Genomic DNA, 15260 nt, shown 5'->3' with positions numbered 1-15260 from the left:
AGTTCTCAGTACAAAGAAGAAGAAATAGACAATGAAAGGGATGGTTACTTTAGAGATGGAAATGGTTAACAGCAAAAACTATCATTATATCACACACACACACACACACACACACAAAGTTTCATGAGGAAAATTCAAACTGCTTGTTTGACTTTAGTGGTTGAGCCTATCTAAACAATCAGATAATACTGGAGAGGTAGTCACACACACAATATCTGTTAAATGGTCTGAGGTCTGATTATTGCAGTAATAATGGTGTCACCATCTTCATTAAAAACCACAGAGACAAACTCAAACCTGCACTCATATACAACCTGACAAACCTCTTCGGGTTTTTACGGGAAACCTTTCCAAACATCTCTCCAGGGCACGGTCGGTCCTGCATGGCAGCGAGCAGCCATGAAGGGCTGAGAGGGTTTGCTGAAATGGGAACAGATGCCCTGCCTCTCCTTTCAAGTGTGCCTCATTCCTCCAGCACACAATGCTGAAGCAATTCCTTTCCCAGGCTTTCTTTTATTTTTTTCACACTAGTACAGTGGGAAAAAGTTTCTGCCACAGCAAAGCAAGGTCCAGGCTTTTGTGAAACATGTCCTTTTCATCCAATGGGCAATAATGTATAGATTCTAATGGAATAAATCTGAAATACTCTACTGTAGAAGATTTGTCCCCATTGAAAACAAATCTTGATTAGATGATTATTCAGGGACTGTATAAGGAGGAATGGTGTGAAAATGCTGACTCCATTCTTTCCTGGATTGGCACTGAATAGGCATTTGGGCTATTCAAAAAAAAAAAAAAAAAAAAAAAAAAAAAAAAAAAAAAAAAATCTCACACTCCACAAAACCATACAACTTTACAAAGATGATGCATACTTGGGAAGGCCACCACACCTAAAACCCCCACCGTGGTATGAACACAGAAATGATGTCAGTGAAAAAAAGTGAATAAAAATAGTTTTTGAGTGTTTTAAAATAATAACCTGTCTCCTTTTCACTGGAGTACACATACAGAGGCAGCCTGTGATGGCATTCTCTCGAAACATGCGAGGAATTCTACTCTGAAAGTGATCGTGCATTCTAAGTTACTATGTTCCTTGGGTGAGCACAATATGGATGGGGCTGAAACAGGAGGGAGCACAAAAGGGAACGCCTGCTTGCGCTGAAATAGGTGACAGAGGGCCCAGCTCTCTGTTTTGTAGGAACCCAGCTGCTCTGTCCCTTAAGCTGCGGGGGTCCGGGATAGGACTTAGCATGAGAATAAAAAGCTGCCAGTGCACAAGGGAAAATGAACAAGAAAGGAAACAGCAGGCAATACACTCTCTTTTAATTAGGTGTGAAATCCAGTGCTTCCTCCATCCGGATATGTAAAATGAGAATAGTGCCAGAAATGCTGTAGAGGGAGATGGGAATTTGAAGTCTCTGTGACTTGGGAGGAAACACCAGCCCTCCAATTAAAACCAACAGGAATTTCGGTCAACAGCCCTAAGTCCAAAGGGCCGAAAAGCCCTCGAGCTTTCAATCTGGGCCACCAGGTTCACGTGAGGAAAGTGGGTCAGTACATGAAATAGGGCCAGGGTGGCCAGGCCTCCACAACCCAGCCTCTTCCCACCTTGTACCTCGACACCTTTATGCTGAAGTTGTTCTTTCCTAGATGAGCTGGTAAGTGATCTTAAGCCATCACATGTTGGTCACACTAGGAAAGAGCCATTCGTCTCTGGATAACATAGGGATGCATGTGGTGACTCAGGTCCTTTACTCCCTAAAGCAACATCCGTTGCTCTGCCAGGGGTGGGACTTCAGTGTCTACTTCACTTAAATTTTGAGGGAGACTCGCTGAGGCCATGGGCTACAGGGGGATAGCGGTTGCTAGCACAGTTTCCGCCGTCTAGAGCAGATGGCCCTCTCTGTCTCACTGGCTTCTTCACACCCTTCGAGGGAGGGTGGCTGGTGACATTGGGGAAATCACTTTGTGAATGGAAGGCGACAGGCAGAGCAAGACCTCATTTCCTACCCTGGCTCCATACACCTCGCAGACAGCAAGTGCCTTTGCCCCTGTGAGTGAACCATGGGAGGGTTATCAGCCTGTGGGAAGGAGAGCAGCCCTGCTTTACTTACCCATTCCTGAGTGGAAAGGGGATGCTTTGGGCCAGCTGCCAGGGGCTGATCTCCTTTATCTTCCAGATTATCTAGGCCCAGGGTACAAGAACCATTAGAGATCATCATGGTTTTGTGTGTTTTTTTTTTTTTTTTTAAATAATTGGTAACAGAATTCTTCTCATAAAACATAAATAAATTGTTCAACTTTCAGAAATTTAACTTTCAAACATATTTTCAGAAATATACCACTTATGAAAGTTGGGGATAGCCCATATATAATTGTGTAGGCATGACTTTCTATGTTAGTTGGATAGAGATATTAAAAATTATTAACTTGTTTAAAGTGTTTACAACACCATTATATCTGTGATCTCAATACTGCACTTGAATATGTCTTTCATATTACTTAAAATGTCATTCATACATGTAACATTTCTGGAACACATTTTAAGTATTCATAAGTCCTTAAGATGTATGCAAGGCTTTAGGGGGTACATCTACATTTTTTTCATGAATGGACATGTTCCTACTTTCATAGGATTAAGGTCAGTGGCTTTTATTAGAATCTCAAAAGTTAAGACCCATGGATTGAGAGATTCAATTATCTCTCCTTAAGTAGCTCTTAAAAACTTTCAATAATCAAAGCCTTTGCAGCTGATACAACCTTCACCACTGTATCTGATGCATCAGGTCTGTTGAACTGATGTTTCCCATTTACTTCAAGTTGAGCTGATGTTCTTTTATACGATAAGCTCAACAACCTTAGCCAAACTGACAGAAGTTATTACCTTTCAGAAGAGAATGATTTAAAAATAAAATGAGACTGAAAGGGAAAAGAGAAAAAAAGAGAAGGTAAATGTAGATAATACTAACCCTAGCTGAGATAGGGTGGAATATAACCAGCCACATAGTTTTATGATTGTTGAAGCCAACTATTATTTAGCAAAACTTGGTTTGAATCAGATTTTTATCAGAGTGGATCCCCTTGGACAGTTAACACAAATCCAGAGAAGAGCTACAAAACAATGTTTAACTTGTTTTTTTACTGTAAAAATAAGATTTTGTGGTATATATTGAATAAAACGTAAGTACAAACTAAATATGCAATCCTAATATAGTCAACAAGATAAGAGTTCATCTGCAAGCTCTGTAGTACTTCAAACAGGCCATCTGCCCATACTTTTCTCTCTCCCTTCCTTGCCTTTCTTTCCATCCTTCCTTCCTCCTTCTTCTCTTTCCCTCTTTCCTCCTATTAAACCATTAAATTCACTAAGCTTAAAATATGGGCAACAAGAGGCCAAAATGGTGAAGCTGGACAACATGCCTAGTAATTTTCAGGCTCATCTCCAAAACAGAACTGCTGATCCTTTTCTGCTTTCATTCTACCCAAAGGTAAAAGCCTTAAACTTTTTCTGAAGGATGGGCTAGACTGATATTAATAGTGGAATCCAAAGGAAGAAGGAATTCTAGGGAAATCTTTTTCACTGGGCTTTTGAGGCTCAGGGTCCTTCAGGTAGCCCAGGTCTTAGCTTTGCCTGATTTCAAATGAGGCCTGCTGTCATTTCTCGGAGGGGACTAAGAAATATCTGACCATATGTATAACATTGCAAATACAAGTGATGGGTGAAGTTGTTTTTGTGGTCACTTGAATTTTCAGCCATTAATAACGGAAATATTCACTGATGGATTCACATCAGTGGAAGAAATTCATCCTTAAGGACCTTTGGTATTTGAAATGTACATTAATCAATCAACTTCTCCCAGACCTCATTGCTCAGGAGAAGCTCATTCTACTTTTATCTTTCTGGTCTCTGTGAATATCATAATGAACTCAGAATCAAAATGTAGGCTAATTTCATAGGATTTCATGGTATGGTTTTCTATATAAAATTTACCCCCAGTCTCATGCCAGGGTCAATTCCTTATTTTACCTCTATTCTGATTTCTTTTTGATACTTAGATATAAATACATTTTCTAGCGAGTTCCAGTCAAAATGGTAGTGTAGGCAAGTACTATGCTCCTCTCCTCCCATGACTACATCAAAATTATAATTTCAATTCTAGAGCAATCTACCTGGAGAACCACCTGAATACTAACTGAACAGAATTCCTATAACGGAAGATGTAAAGAATAGGTGACCTTGAGGCTGATAGGAGGGAGAGGTAAAATAGGTTGGTCCCACGCCCTCATGGGATGTTAAAAGTTGGGAGGGATATCTTGTCTGCAGAGGTTACCACCAAGGAGCAAGGGGTCTCAGCCCCGTACCAGGCTTGTAGCTCAGGGATCCAGTGCTAGGAAGAGTAGTCTGCACAACACTTGGCTGTGAAGATCAGTAGCAATTCTGTCCCCATGAGACCGAGGGTGAATGGAAACACAAGTCTTCTTAAAGAGCCTGAGCACAGACTCACTTGCCCATAAGCACTCACTCTGAGCTTCAGCAAAGAGACATCAGCTCAAAGGGTGCCAGAGATATATGGGGAAAGACTGAACTGTGTGTCTTGGGCAGTGTGAGAGGGTTACCACTTAGCTCCCTACGTTCATGCAGCCTGCAGGGGCAGGCAGGGCAAAATATGAACCTACATTAATCAGGAAAACACTGCTCACCTCATCCTGGTGACTCCCTGACACCTCATCCCAGCCAACTTGTAGCCATTCCCCTCAGTGAGACAGAGGGCTGCTGGAAACCAAACTGTACTCTTAAAGGGCCCACGCAGAGATGCAATTGCTCACAGACACTCACCCTAAGCTCCAGCGAAGGGACAGCAGCTCAAAAGACATCAGAGTTGTGCAAGTAAAAAATGAATTGTGTGGCTTCAGAATGAGGGCTGCCATTGTCCCTGGGTTGAGCCCTCCCCTCATACAGCACAGGGGCAGATGAGTGCCAAATATGCACTGGCATTAACCTGTTGAACACTACTCACACCACTTGGGTGATTCCCCGAGGCCAAGTTCCACCCAACTCACATATTGCCCTTGGCTCTTTTTGGAGCCCTGCCTAACAGGCAGCCTTGGCTCATGCTACAACCTTTCTTAAAAACTCCACAAAGTCTGCAGGCCCAGGCAGGTGCTGGCTGCCCTCAGTGTGCACTGTGCCTTTTGAAGAGTGGCCCCAGGCCTGGCACAGGTGGCAGCTGGCTTTGAGTTGCAACATGACCTCTCCCATGCACCTCCAGGCCCAGCACATGCAGCTGTCAACTATGAATCGCTCAGTAACTTCTACTAGGTGGCCTTGGGTCAGGCACAGACAGTGGAGCAGTGACTGACCTCAAGTCTACACTGGAACACTCCCAAGAGGCCACAAAACCAAAACCCAGTGGCCAGCCCAAGACCACACACACACACAAAAAAAAAAACCACCCAAATAGCTCCACAAATGACATACCCAAAGAGTGATCTCAGAAGGCACCAAATTCCTACTGTTAATCTTGCTCTATGGGGTCAGCTCAATCTATGGTTGTGGCTAGTCCTCACAGACAGTCAGTCTGAGGGTGAATCCCATCTACTGGTGCTCACACAGCAATGAAAGCTAAATTACAACAGGAGGGTACACAAATCTACACAAGGAATACTCTTAGAGTACCAAGGTCATGTGACCAAGGATACTATACCAATAGGCCCCACAGGACACCTACTACATAAAGCCACCTGGCCAAGACTTGGAGATATAGTATATCTAACTAGTAAAGAGAAACAAACATGCAGAGGCAGCCAAAATGAAGATTCAAAGAAACATGTTCTAAATGAAAACTCCCCAAAAAGAACTATACCAAATGGAAGCAAGCAATTTACCAGATAGAGAGACACTGGTTATAGGATGCTCAATGGACTTAGGAGAAGAATAGATCAACTAATAGATAGGAGACATAAAAAGAGACATAGAAACCATTTCAAAAGTCAGAAATTAAGAATGCAATAACTGAAATAAAGATCATAATAGAAGGAATCAAGAGCAAATTAGATGAAGCAGAGTATTGAATCAGTGACCTCAAAGGCAAAGTAGCAGAAAACATGCAATCAAAAGAGCAAAAAATAAACAAACATGAAGCTACTTTAAGGGACCTCTGGGACAACATCAAGCATAATGACATTCACATTATAGGAATAACAGAAGGCAATGAAAGAGAGAGCAAGGAATTGAAAGCCTATTTAATGAAAATATGACTAAAAAGTTGCTTAATCTTGGGTGAAAGAAATACACACACAAATCCAGGAAGTGCCAAACAAGATGATCCCAAAGAGGCCCACACAAAGAAATATCATAATTAAAATACCAAGGTTAAAGACAAAGAGAATACTAAAGAGGGTAAGAGAAAAGCAGTTAGTTACCTACAAGGGAGTTTCCATAAGACTTTCAGCTGATTTCTCATCAGAAACTTTGCAGGTCAGAGGGGTTTGCACTAACTATTCAAAGTAATAAAAAGCAAGGACCTACGACCAAGATTACTTTACTCAGCAAGGCTATCATTTAAAATCAAAGGAAAGATAAAGAGCTTCACAGATAAGAAAAAGCTGAAGGAATTCATTACCACCAAATCAGTATTGCAAGAAATGTTAAAGGGACTATTTTAAGAAGAAGAAAATAAATGAGAAAACAAACACACAAACAAACACATAAATATGAGTAACAGTTGAAAATAACAACATACCTATCAATAGTCACTTGAAATGTAAATGGATTAAGTGTTGCAATCAAAAGATATAGGGTGGCTGAGTGAATAGGAAAGTACAATAAGACCTATACATATGCTGTCTACAAGAAACCCAGTTCAGATGGAAAGACACATAGAGACTGAAAATGAAAGGATGAAGAAAGATATTTCGTGCAAACAGAAGCAAAAAACAAAAAAAGCTGGGGTAGAAATAATTACATCAGACAAAATAACTTTAAAACAAAGGCTATAAGAGAGAAAGAAAAACACTACATGATGAAAAAAGGATTAATCCAACAAGAGGTTATAACTCTTCTAAACATTTACCCACCCAATGTAGGGGGGAAAAAATTATATTTTTATATATATATATATATATATATATATATATATATATATATATATATATATATATATTATGGACATAAAGGAGAGTGATAGCAATACAATTATAATTTAACACCCGGACAGAAAATGAAAAGGAAACAGTGGCTTTAAATGGCATTTTAGGCCAGATGGATTAAATTAGTATATTTAGAGCATTTCACAAAGCATCAGAATATAAATTATTTTCAAGTACATATGGAACATTTTACAGGACAGACTATATGCTAGATCATAAAACAAGTCTCCATAAATTTAAGAGGATTGAAATTCTATCAAGCATCTTCTTCAACCACAGTAGTATGGAACTAGAAATCAATTACAAGAAAACTGAAAAATACACAAACACATTTATTTGAGGCTAAATAACACTTTTTTAAGCAATAAATAGGTGAACAATGAGATAAATAAATCAAAGGGTACCTTAAGAAAAATGAACAACCCAACAATCCCCAAATCTATGGGACATAGTGAAAGCAGTCCCAAGAGGAAAATTCATAGCATTATAGGCCTACCTCAAGAAACAGGAAAAAAATCTAAAAGAAACCACCTAACCTTACACCTAAAGGAATTAGAAAAAAGAACAGCAAACAAAGGCTATAGTTTGTAGAAGGGAGAAAACAATAAAGATAACAGTAGAAATAAGCAAAATAGATTCTTAAAAAAGAAATGATAATAGAAAAGGTCAAACTCATCAAGAAAATAAAAGAGGACCCAAATAAATAAAATCATAAATGAAAGAGAATGACAACTGATACCATAAAAATACAAAGTATTATAAGAAAATTCTATGAACAATCATATGCCAACAAATTGGACAAACTGGAAAAAATGGATAAATTCTTAAAAATATAAGATCTTCCAAGACCGAATCAAGAAACAAAAAAATCTGAATAGACCAATAACTAATAACAAATTGAATCGGTATTAAAAAAAAACTCCAAGCAAACAAAAGTCCTGGCTTCACAGATGACGTTTACCATATATTCAAAGAAGAATTAACACCTGTCCTCAAACTATTCAAAAAATTCCAAAGGAGGGATGGCTTCCAAGTTGATTTTAAGGCCAGCATTTTCCTGATTCTAAAACCTGACAAAAACACAACAATGAAAAGAAAAGTAGAGGCCAATATCCCTGATGAAGATGCAAAAAATTCTCAAAAAAATATTAGCAAACTGAATTCAGCAATACATTTAATATATCATATACCATGATCAAGTGGGATTTTAATTCTGGGATGCAAGCTTGATTCTGTATTCACAAATCAATTAATGTGACACACCACATAAACAAAATGAAGGTTCAAAATCATATGCTAGTATCATAGATTCAGCGAAAGCATTTGATAAAATCTAACATTCATTTATAACAAAAACTCTCAGCAAAGTGGGAATAGAGGGAACATGCCTCAATATAATATGACAAACCCACAGTTAACATCATATTCAATGGTGAAAAGTTGAAAGTATTTTCCTTAAGATCAGGAACAATATAAGAATGTCCACTCTCACCACCCTTATTCAACATAGTATTGCAAGTTCTAGCTATATCAGTCAGACAAAAAAAAGAAAGAAAAGAAATGGTATCCAAACTGGAACTGAAGAAGACTATATAATTTTCAATATTTGTAGATGACATCATCTATATATATAAAAGCTTATGTGACTGAAGGACCGAACAACCAGTTGACCAGTTGCTATGATATGCAATGACCACCAGGGGCAGATGCTCAACACAGGAGCTTCCCCCTGGTGGTCAGTGCACTCCCACAGCCAACCTCCTATGGCTGGCCTACCTCCTGTGGTCCATCTCCCTGACCTGGTGGCCCCAATTGGCCCAGATTGGGACTGGGCAAAATGGCCCCCATCAAACCCAATAACTGGCTGGGACGAGGGACCCCACCCATGTATGAATTCGTGCACCAGGCCTCTATTACTATATAAAGAGAATGCTAAAGATTCCACCAAGAAATTACTAGAACTGACAAGTGAATTCAGTAAATTGCAGGATACAAAATTAATGTTCCGCAAATGGTTGCATTTCTATACACCAATAATGAGCTATTAGTAAGAGAAATTAAGAAAACAATCTTATTACAATTGCATTAAAAAAAAAAAAAAAAAAAGAAACCTAGGACTCTGGCCGTACATCAAAAGTTTGATGGTTCAATTCTAGGTCAGGGCACCATACCTAGGTTGCAGGTTCACTCCCCAGTTAGGGCACAGAGAGGGGCAACTGATTGATGTTTCTCTCTCACATTAATGCTTCTCTCTCTCTCTCCCTTTCTTTTTATCTAAAATCAATAAAAACATACCTCTAGATGAGGATTTAAAAAAAAAAGGGGGGGGGCAGAGAAACTAAATAGACATTTCTCCAAAGAGGATACAGAGACATACAATGGATATATAAAAAGATGCTCGGCATTACTAACTGGGGAAGTGCCAATTAAAACAACAATGAGATACCACTTCATACTTGTCAGAATGGCTATCAGCAATAAATAAACAAGTGATAGTGAGGGTATGGGGCAAGCGGAACCTTCCTGCATTGTTGGTGGGACTGCAAATTGGTGCAGCCCCTGTGGAAAGCAGTATGGGTGTTTCTCTGAAAATTAAAAATAGAACTACCACATGACATATAAATTCCACTTCTGGGTATTTATTGAATGAAATCCAAAACACTAATTAAAAAATATATGCATCCCTATGTTCATTACAGAATTTTTTTTACAATAGCAAAGATATGGAAGCAACCTAAGTGCCCATCAATACACAATTAGATAAATAAGTGATACATATATACAATGAAATATTACTTGGCCGTAAAAAAAACAAAACCACACACACAATGAAATCTTACATTTGTAAAAGCTGAATGGACCTAGAGGATGTTATGCTAAGTAAAATAAGTCAGAGAAAGAGAGATACTACTTATACGTAGAATCTAAAAAACAATACAAATGAACAAATACAACAGAAACAGACTCATAGATACAGAGAACAAACTGATTGTTGCCAGATGGGAGGTGGGCGGTGTGGATGGGTAAAAATGGAGAAGGGAGTAATAAATACAATTGATAGTTACAAAATAGTTATGGGGATTTGAAGTACAGCACAGGGAATACAGTCAATAATATTATAATATTGTAATAACTATGTTTGGTACCAGGTGGTATTAGACTTAGTGGAGGGGGGGGGGGGGGAGACACACACTTCAAAATTATATAAATGTCTAACCACTATGTGGCACACCTGAAATTAATATAAAATAATATTGAATGCTAACTGTATTGAAAAAATAAGTTTTAAAAATGGTAAAAAAGTATAATTTCCTATATATTTACTAATATATTAAAAATTCTTTTAAATTAACTTAAATACTAAGAATATAGTCAAACAATCAGCAAGTAATTGACTATCTACTTTATGGAACCAATCTAAATATTCAGTTTGAGGTACTACTAAGCTACATGTTTTCTGAATTATATACTTTGAGCATCTGATTCCAGTGGAAGTTCAAACACCTTTCCTCTCATGTGAAAGCCAAGTTTTACTCTGTGAACAAAGGCATTGAGAAGCTCTAATTGTAGACACATTCTGAGAGACACCTATGCCCTCATTCTAAAGCTGAAATGAAATGGCTTCTTGAAGAGGATGGACCTGCTGGACGATGGAGAAAAGGCAATGAAATCTGAGGTTTTTGCCTTTAAATCCTCTTATATCATAAATCTTTTGAGATACCTTTTAGGGGTTTGATTTTTTTCCCCTAAAGCTCTTTCCTTACAAATTTAGCTGCTGCCCTATTGTAACCTTTTCTTTTGTTCACTAAATCTGGGGAACAAAAACACAGAGATGCTACATCTGTGGGTGGGATACAAAAATGAACAAAGGGATCTGCTTAAATTCACAAAGTATGCAGTTTGAACATGGCTTTGCAGAGGCCTTAAAGAAGGATCATATATTCAAATGCACAAGTTAACAAGTTCCGTCCTTTATTTTTCTTGAAAAGGAATTATTAAATTTAAAAAGTGTTTATATAAAAACCAGCATTTTCAGATTAATCTCTTCTTCTTTTGATCTCTACATCATATGCTTATTTTAAAAGAAAAATAAAATTTTAACTCTAGTGAGTTTAAATATCACACGTAACTCCCAAGAATGGCACTCTCTTTTTTAAAAAAAATAATCATCAATGAAATTAGGTAAGAAATTAATTTTTTTACTTAATTGAAATTCAATGAGTGAGAAAACAGAACTCCATAGTGTCATTTAGACAAAGCTTTTTGACTAAAATAATCAGAGCCTCCCAATTCACAGAACTTCCTTTTGTCCTCTGTTGCTGCACAGGTCTGGCATTGCTTTTGGCTGTGCCTTCCTAAAAAAAAAATAAGCTGCTTCCGAAGTGACAGCTGGTTTTCAAGCATAGCTGTTTGCTGGTAGGAGGGGCTGCACTATTTCTCTGTGGAAGGTGTGGACTTGAACCTGCTGGGCTGTTTTACTGAGGGATGAAGGTTTTCTCTCTCAAAGCAACAAAGAAAATCCAAGGGAAAAAAATAATTGTTTTGCTGAATAACTAGTTAACAGGGAAGCACAGTGGTGAGTTAATGTGGCCAGTTTAAGAGCATAGTTGAAACTACATCTCAACAGCCCACCTAGGGTGATCCATTAGAGAGCCAGGCACAGGATTTCCTTAAGAAAAAATACGATGGAAGTTCCTTTTGGCTCATGCTAGGAAGAAGAAGATCCTAAATAAGTGTTGTCAGAATGTAAAGCCTTTGGAATCACTGATAAATAAGTGAAGGGGAAGGCATGCTTTGTTATTATTCTTACTAAGGTGTGGCCTGTGGGGACTGGCCCACTGTGGGAGTGCTGCTCATCCCAGTCAGCCAAGCAGTGCTCCCACTGTGGGAGCACACTGACCACCCGGGTGCAGCTCCTGCATTGAGCATCTGCCCTCTGGTGGTCAGAGTGTGTCATAGTGGCTGGACGATTGGTCATTCTGGTCGCTCTGCTGTTCGGTTGCTGCGCTTTTATTATATAGGACTAGAGGCCCAGTGCAAGATTAAATGGTGCACATGTAGGGTCCACTAAGCCTAACCTGCCATCAGGGCCATGTCCGCCGCCCCGCGAAGCTCGAATGCTAAGCAGATGCTGCCAGCGGCTCAAGGTGGTCCTCAAATGCTGCCAGTGTCTTACTATGCTCCAGAAGTCCTCCCACTGCGGCCGCTGCGGGACCATCAATGCATCTCCTGGTGGGTCTGGTAGTTGGTCGTGATGCTGTGATGGCATCACGGCCACAGGCCTTTTATGATATAGATTCTCTGTGTATGTTTATAGTATATCTATACATTTTATTACATTATTTACATATTATAGGAAAAAGGATAGTAAGCAGTAAGTCTTCTGTAGCTACAGGTACTAATCTAATTATCTCATCTTATTTCACTGAAATAAAATCTCTGTGCTAATCCAAGAAGCTGGACACTTTGCCATCCCTTGCATGTATTGCATGCATACTGTACTTCCTTCTCTTCTGAATTTGCCCTGGGTTCTGAAATTATTGTGCTTTCTCTACTTACCAAATCTTAAGTACATTCGAGAATCCTATTCAAACTTCTTTCTTCTCTGTGGAGACTTTGAATACTAGAGTCCATCCTGAGTTCTCTTTTCCTAGTTCCCATTGCTTGGCGAGGTAATAAACTGAAACAATTTTTTTACTCCACTGAATTAGAGAACTTTCATAATAATAAGGCAATTAAGAAAGGCCAAGCCTTGTGCACAGTTCTGGGCTCCCTTGCCCATAAGAGGTGTGGCTTCAGAGCCCAAATCAGAAATTAAGCCCTAAAAGCAAAACCTCAAGGCAAAGAGTTTCATTTTTAGAATCTACCTTCTCTATGGAGAATTATGCTGGTCCCTTTCTGTGGTAAGGAGCAGAAGGCTGATGCTTTTTTAAAAGATGTATTTATTGATTTTTAGAGGGAGAGGAAAAGAGAGAGAAAGAAACATCTACATCAGAGTGCAACATCGATGGGCTGCCTCCTGCAGTCCCCTACCTGGGATCAAGCCCACAACTGGGACATGGGCCCTGACCAGTAACTGAACTTTTCAGTGCATGGGATGATGCTCAACCAACTAAGCCACACGGGCTAGGGCATGATGCTTTGGAGTTAGACTGAGGTGGCCTGACAGTGAGAAAAACAACTTCCCCTCAAAGGGGGAATATGACAAGGTTTGAGTTCTCTGCTTGTACAGGACTCTAGTTGGGGTAATTACATGTCAAGCCACACGCTTAGAGGCTCAAATGAAAAGACACTGATTTGAGATTAACAGTGATGATCTTGGGGCTGGGCCCATGCCTGAAGACCTCCATGAAGGGTTTCTCTAAAACCAACTAATATAGTAGTTTCAGGCAGTCAGATGGACAAGGCTCAATGGCATCTTTGTCAGGAGACAAGCAATGTCAATGATGGAGACCACCAGGACTAATAGTCTGACTCTGCCCTAGATTTCCTGAGTCTTGTGCAGGTCTAAGGAAGGGGGGAAGGAACCCTGGAACTTCACTGAATTTCTTGCTAACTTGGTGGCCTTGGGTTTGATTTGCTTTAGAAAAATAAGGAAATATTTCTTGTAACTGAATTTTGAAGAAAAATCTGAACTTTTTAAACAAGTAGCACATTTAGTCCTTTATAGTATATTATTATTGTTGTCTCCCTTTGTTGTTTTGTTTGTTTGTTTTTTGTCATTTGGGCCTGTCTTTATCTCTATGAGAATACTCTAAGCTTCTAGAAGGCTCCTGCCTTGCATTGCTATACCTACAACTATGACTCCAAATGAATGAATCACTCACACTGCCCAATACTTTTCTTTACACTGAGCAGTTCCTATCTGAGTATTTGTTTGGTAAACTCTCCAATGCACTTAACAGAAATGCTGAGATTAAGAGGCAATCTCAGGGTACACCTTTCCTCTGAGGTTTGTCTACATGTTGTAGTCCCAGGGGGTCTTTCCATCCCTGATATTCCATGTAATCTTCTTCTCCTGCCCTTTGTTACTCTATCTCCTCTCATCAGGGAATAGCCACAGTTCTCTTTTCAGCATGAATTTAAGGTCTAAGGCAATTGGTTTTTATGTGTTCACTGATTTTCCCACAAATTGTGCTCATTCATTTCTGACACATGCCACACTGTCCCCATCTTTCGGATTCCATTTCCCCAAGAGGCACCTCAATGGTCCTTCCGTCAGCTGAGATTTCAGTGGAATTCAAAGCTCAGCCATACCTTATAACCACCCTACAGTCTGTGAAATGACATAAACAAGATCAGGCCAAACTCCCACCACTCTGGCCTTCCTTAGGGAAGCTATGCTGCTTGGTGACAGATGGTACAGAGGTATCCATCAATCAGCTTTGATAATGGGGATTTATATTTGCCTAAACAATGTCAGGGATTGTTTGGAATATTTTCACTTGGTGGCCACTGGGTGTCCTCATTTACAAAGTAAATATGCAATATTTAGTGTAGGTCACCAGAGAGGATAAAAGACACTAGTTTTCTTTTTGGCCTTTCACATTCTGAGTATAATTTATTGCTGAACTCACAACCAGGTCACATATTAGTACTGTTTAAAAACCTCCAGGTCAAACTGCTGAAGTTTATACCCAAAAGTAACTTCTATGGGTTCCAGACATGAATTTACAAGACTGATTCCTCAATAGAGGGACTGTGATCTGGCTATTAGAATGAGCCCTTATTCATTTGGAAATTGGCATGAAATTTTGACTATCTACAGAGAGAGCCAGTAGGGAAGAACAGAGACAGTCTTAATTTATTCTTAAAAGAAAAGAGAACATCAAATATCTCCATGGGATATTTGTTAGATTCTGTTTTTATCTCAATTTTTTCTCTGAAAACAAATTTTTAAAAAAATAATGAGAAAGAGAAAATATGTCCTTTACTTGAGAAACCTGAGGCAATGTGAAAAACAGTACAAGCAGGTGGGTTACATAATGATTACTAATACTTTTATGTTTAAAGACCAAGAACTCAGTTATTCCTATGTGGACCAGTTACCCCACCTATGACAGGAAGATACTGGGGCTTCACAGAGATGTCGAGGACAAATAAAACAGGAT

General features: G+C 39.1%; 1 protein-coding gene across 46 annotated transcripts in view; it reads right to left on the bottom strand.

Moving 5' to 3' along the window:
- ZBTB20 (zinc finger and BTB domain containing 20) overlaps positions 1-15260 on the bottom strand; it is an 818830-nt gene that overhangs the window by 37841 nt on the left and 765729 nt on the right. For 10 of the 46 annotated variants that reach the window (XM_084873925.1, XM_084873926.1, XM_084873929.1 and 7 more), the window contains one exon: positions 2115-2185. The exons of the other annotated variants lie outside the window; for them this stretch is intronic. In XM_084873925.1, the coding sequence (XP_084730051.1) occupies positions 2115-2118 (4 nt within the window). In that variant the 5' untranslated portion in view covers positions 2119-2185. The remainder of the gene's footprint in view (positions 1-2114; positions 2186-15260) is intronic. 46 annotated transcript variants of the gene reach the window in all.

This window comes from Pipistrellus hanaki (genome assembly GCF_964339955.1).
Source record: "Pipistrellus hanaki genome assembly, chromosome: 2".
Taxonomy (NCBI): domain Eukaryota; kingdom Metazoa; phylum Chordata; class Mammalia; order Chiroptera; family Vespertilionidae; genus Pipistrellus; species Pipistrellus hanaki.
Note: the sequence above shows the minus strand (reverse complement) of the source record. Positions and strands in the feature narration are given on the sequence as shown.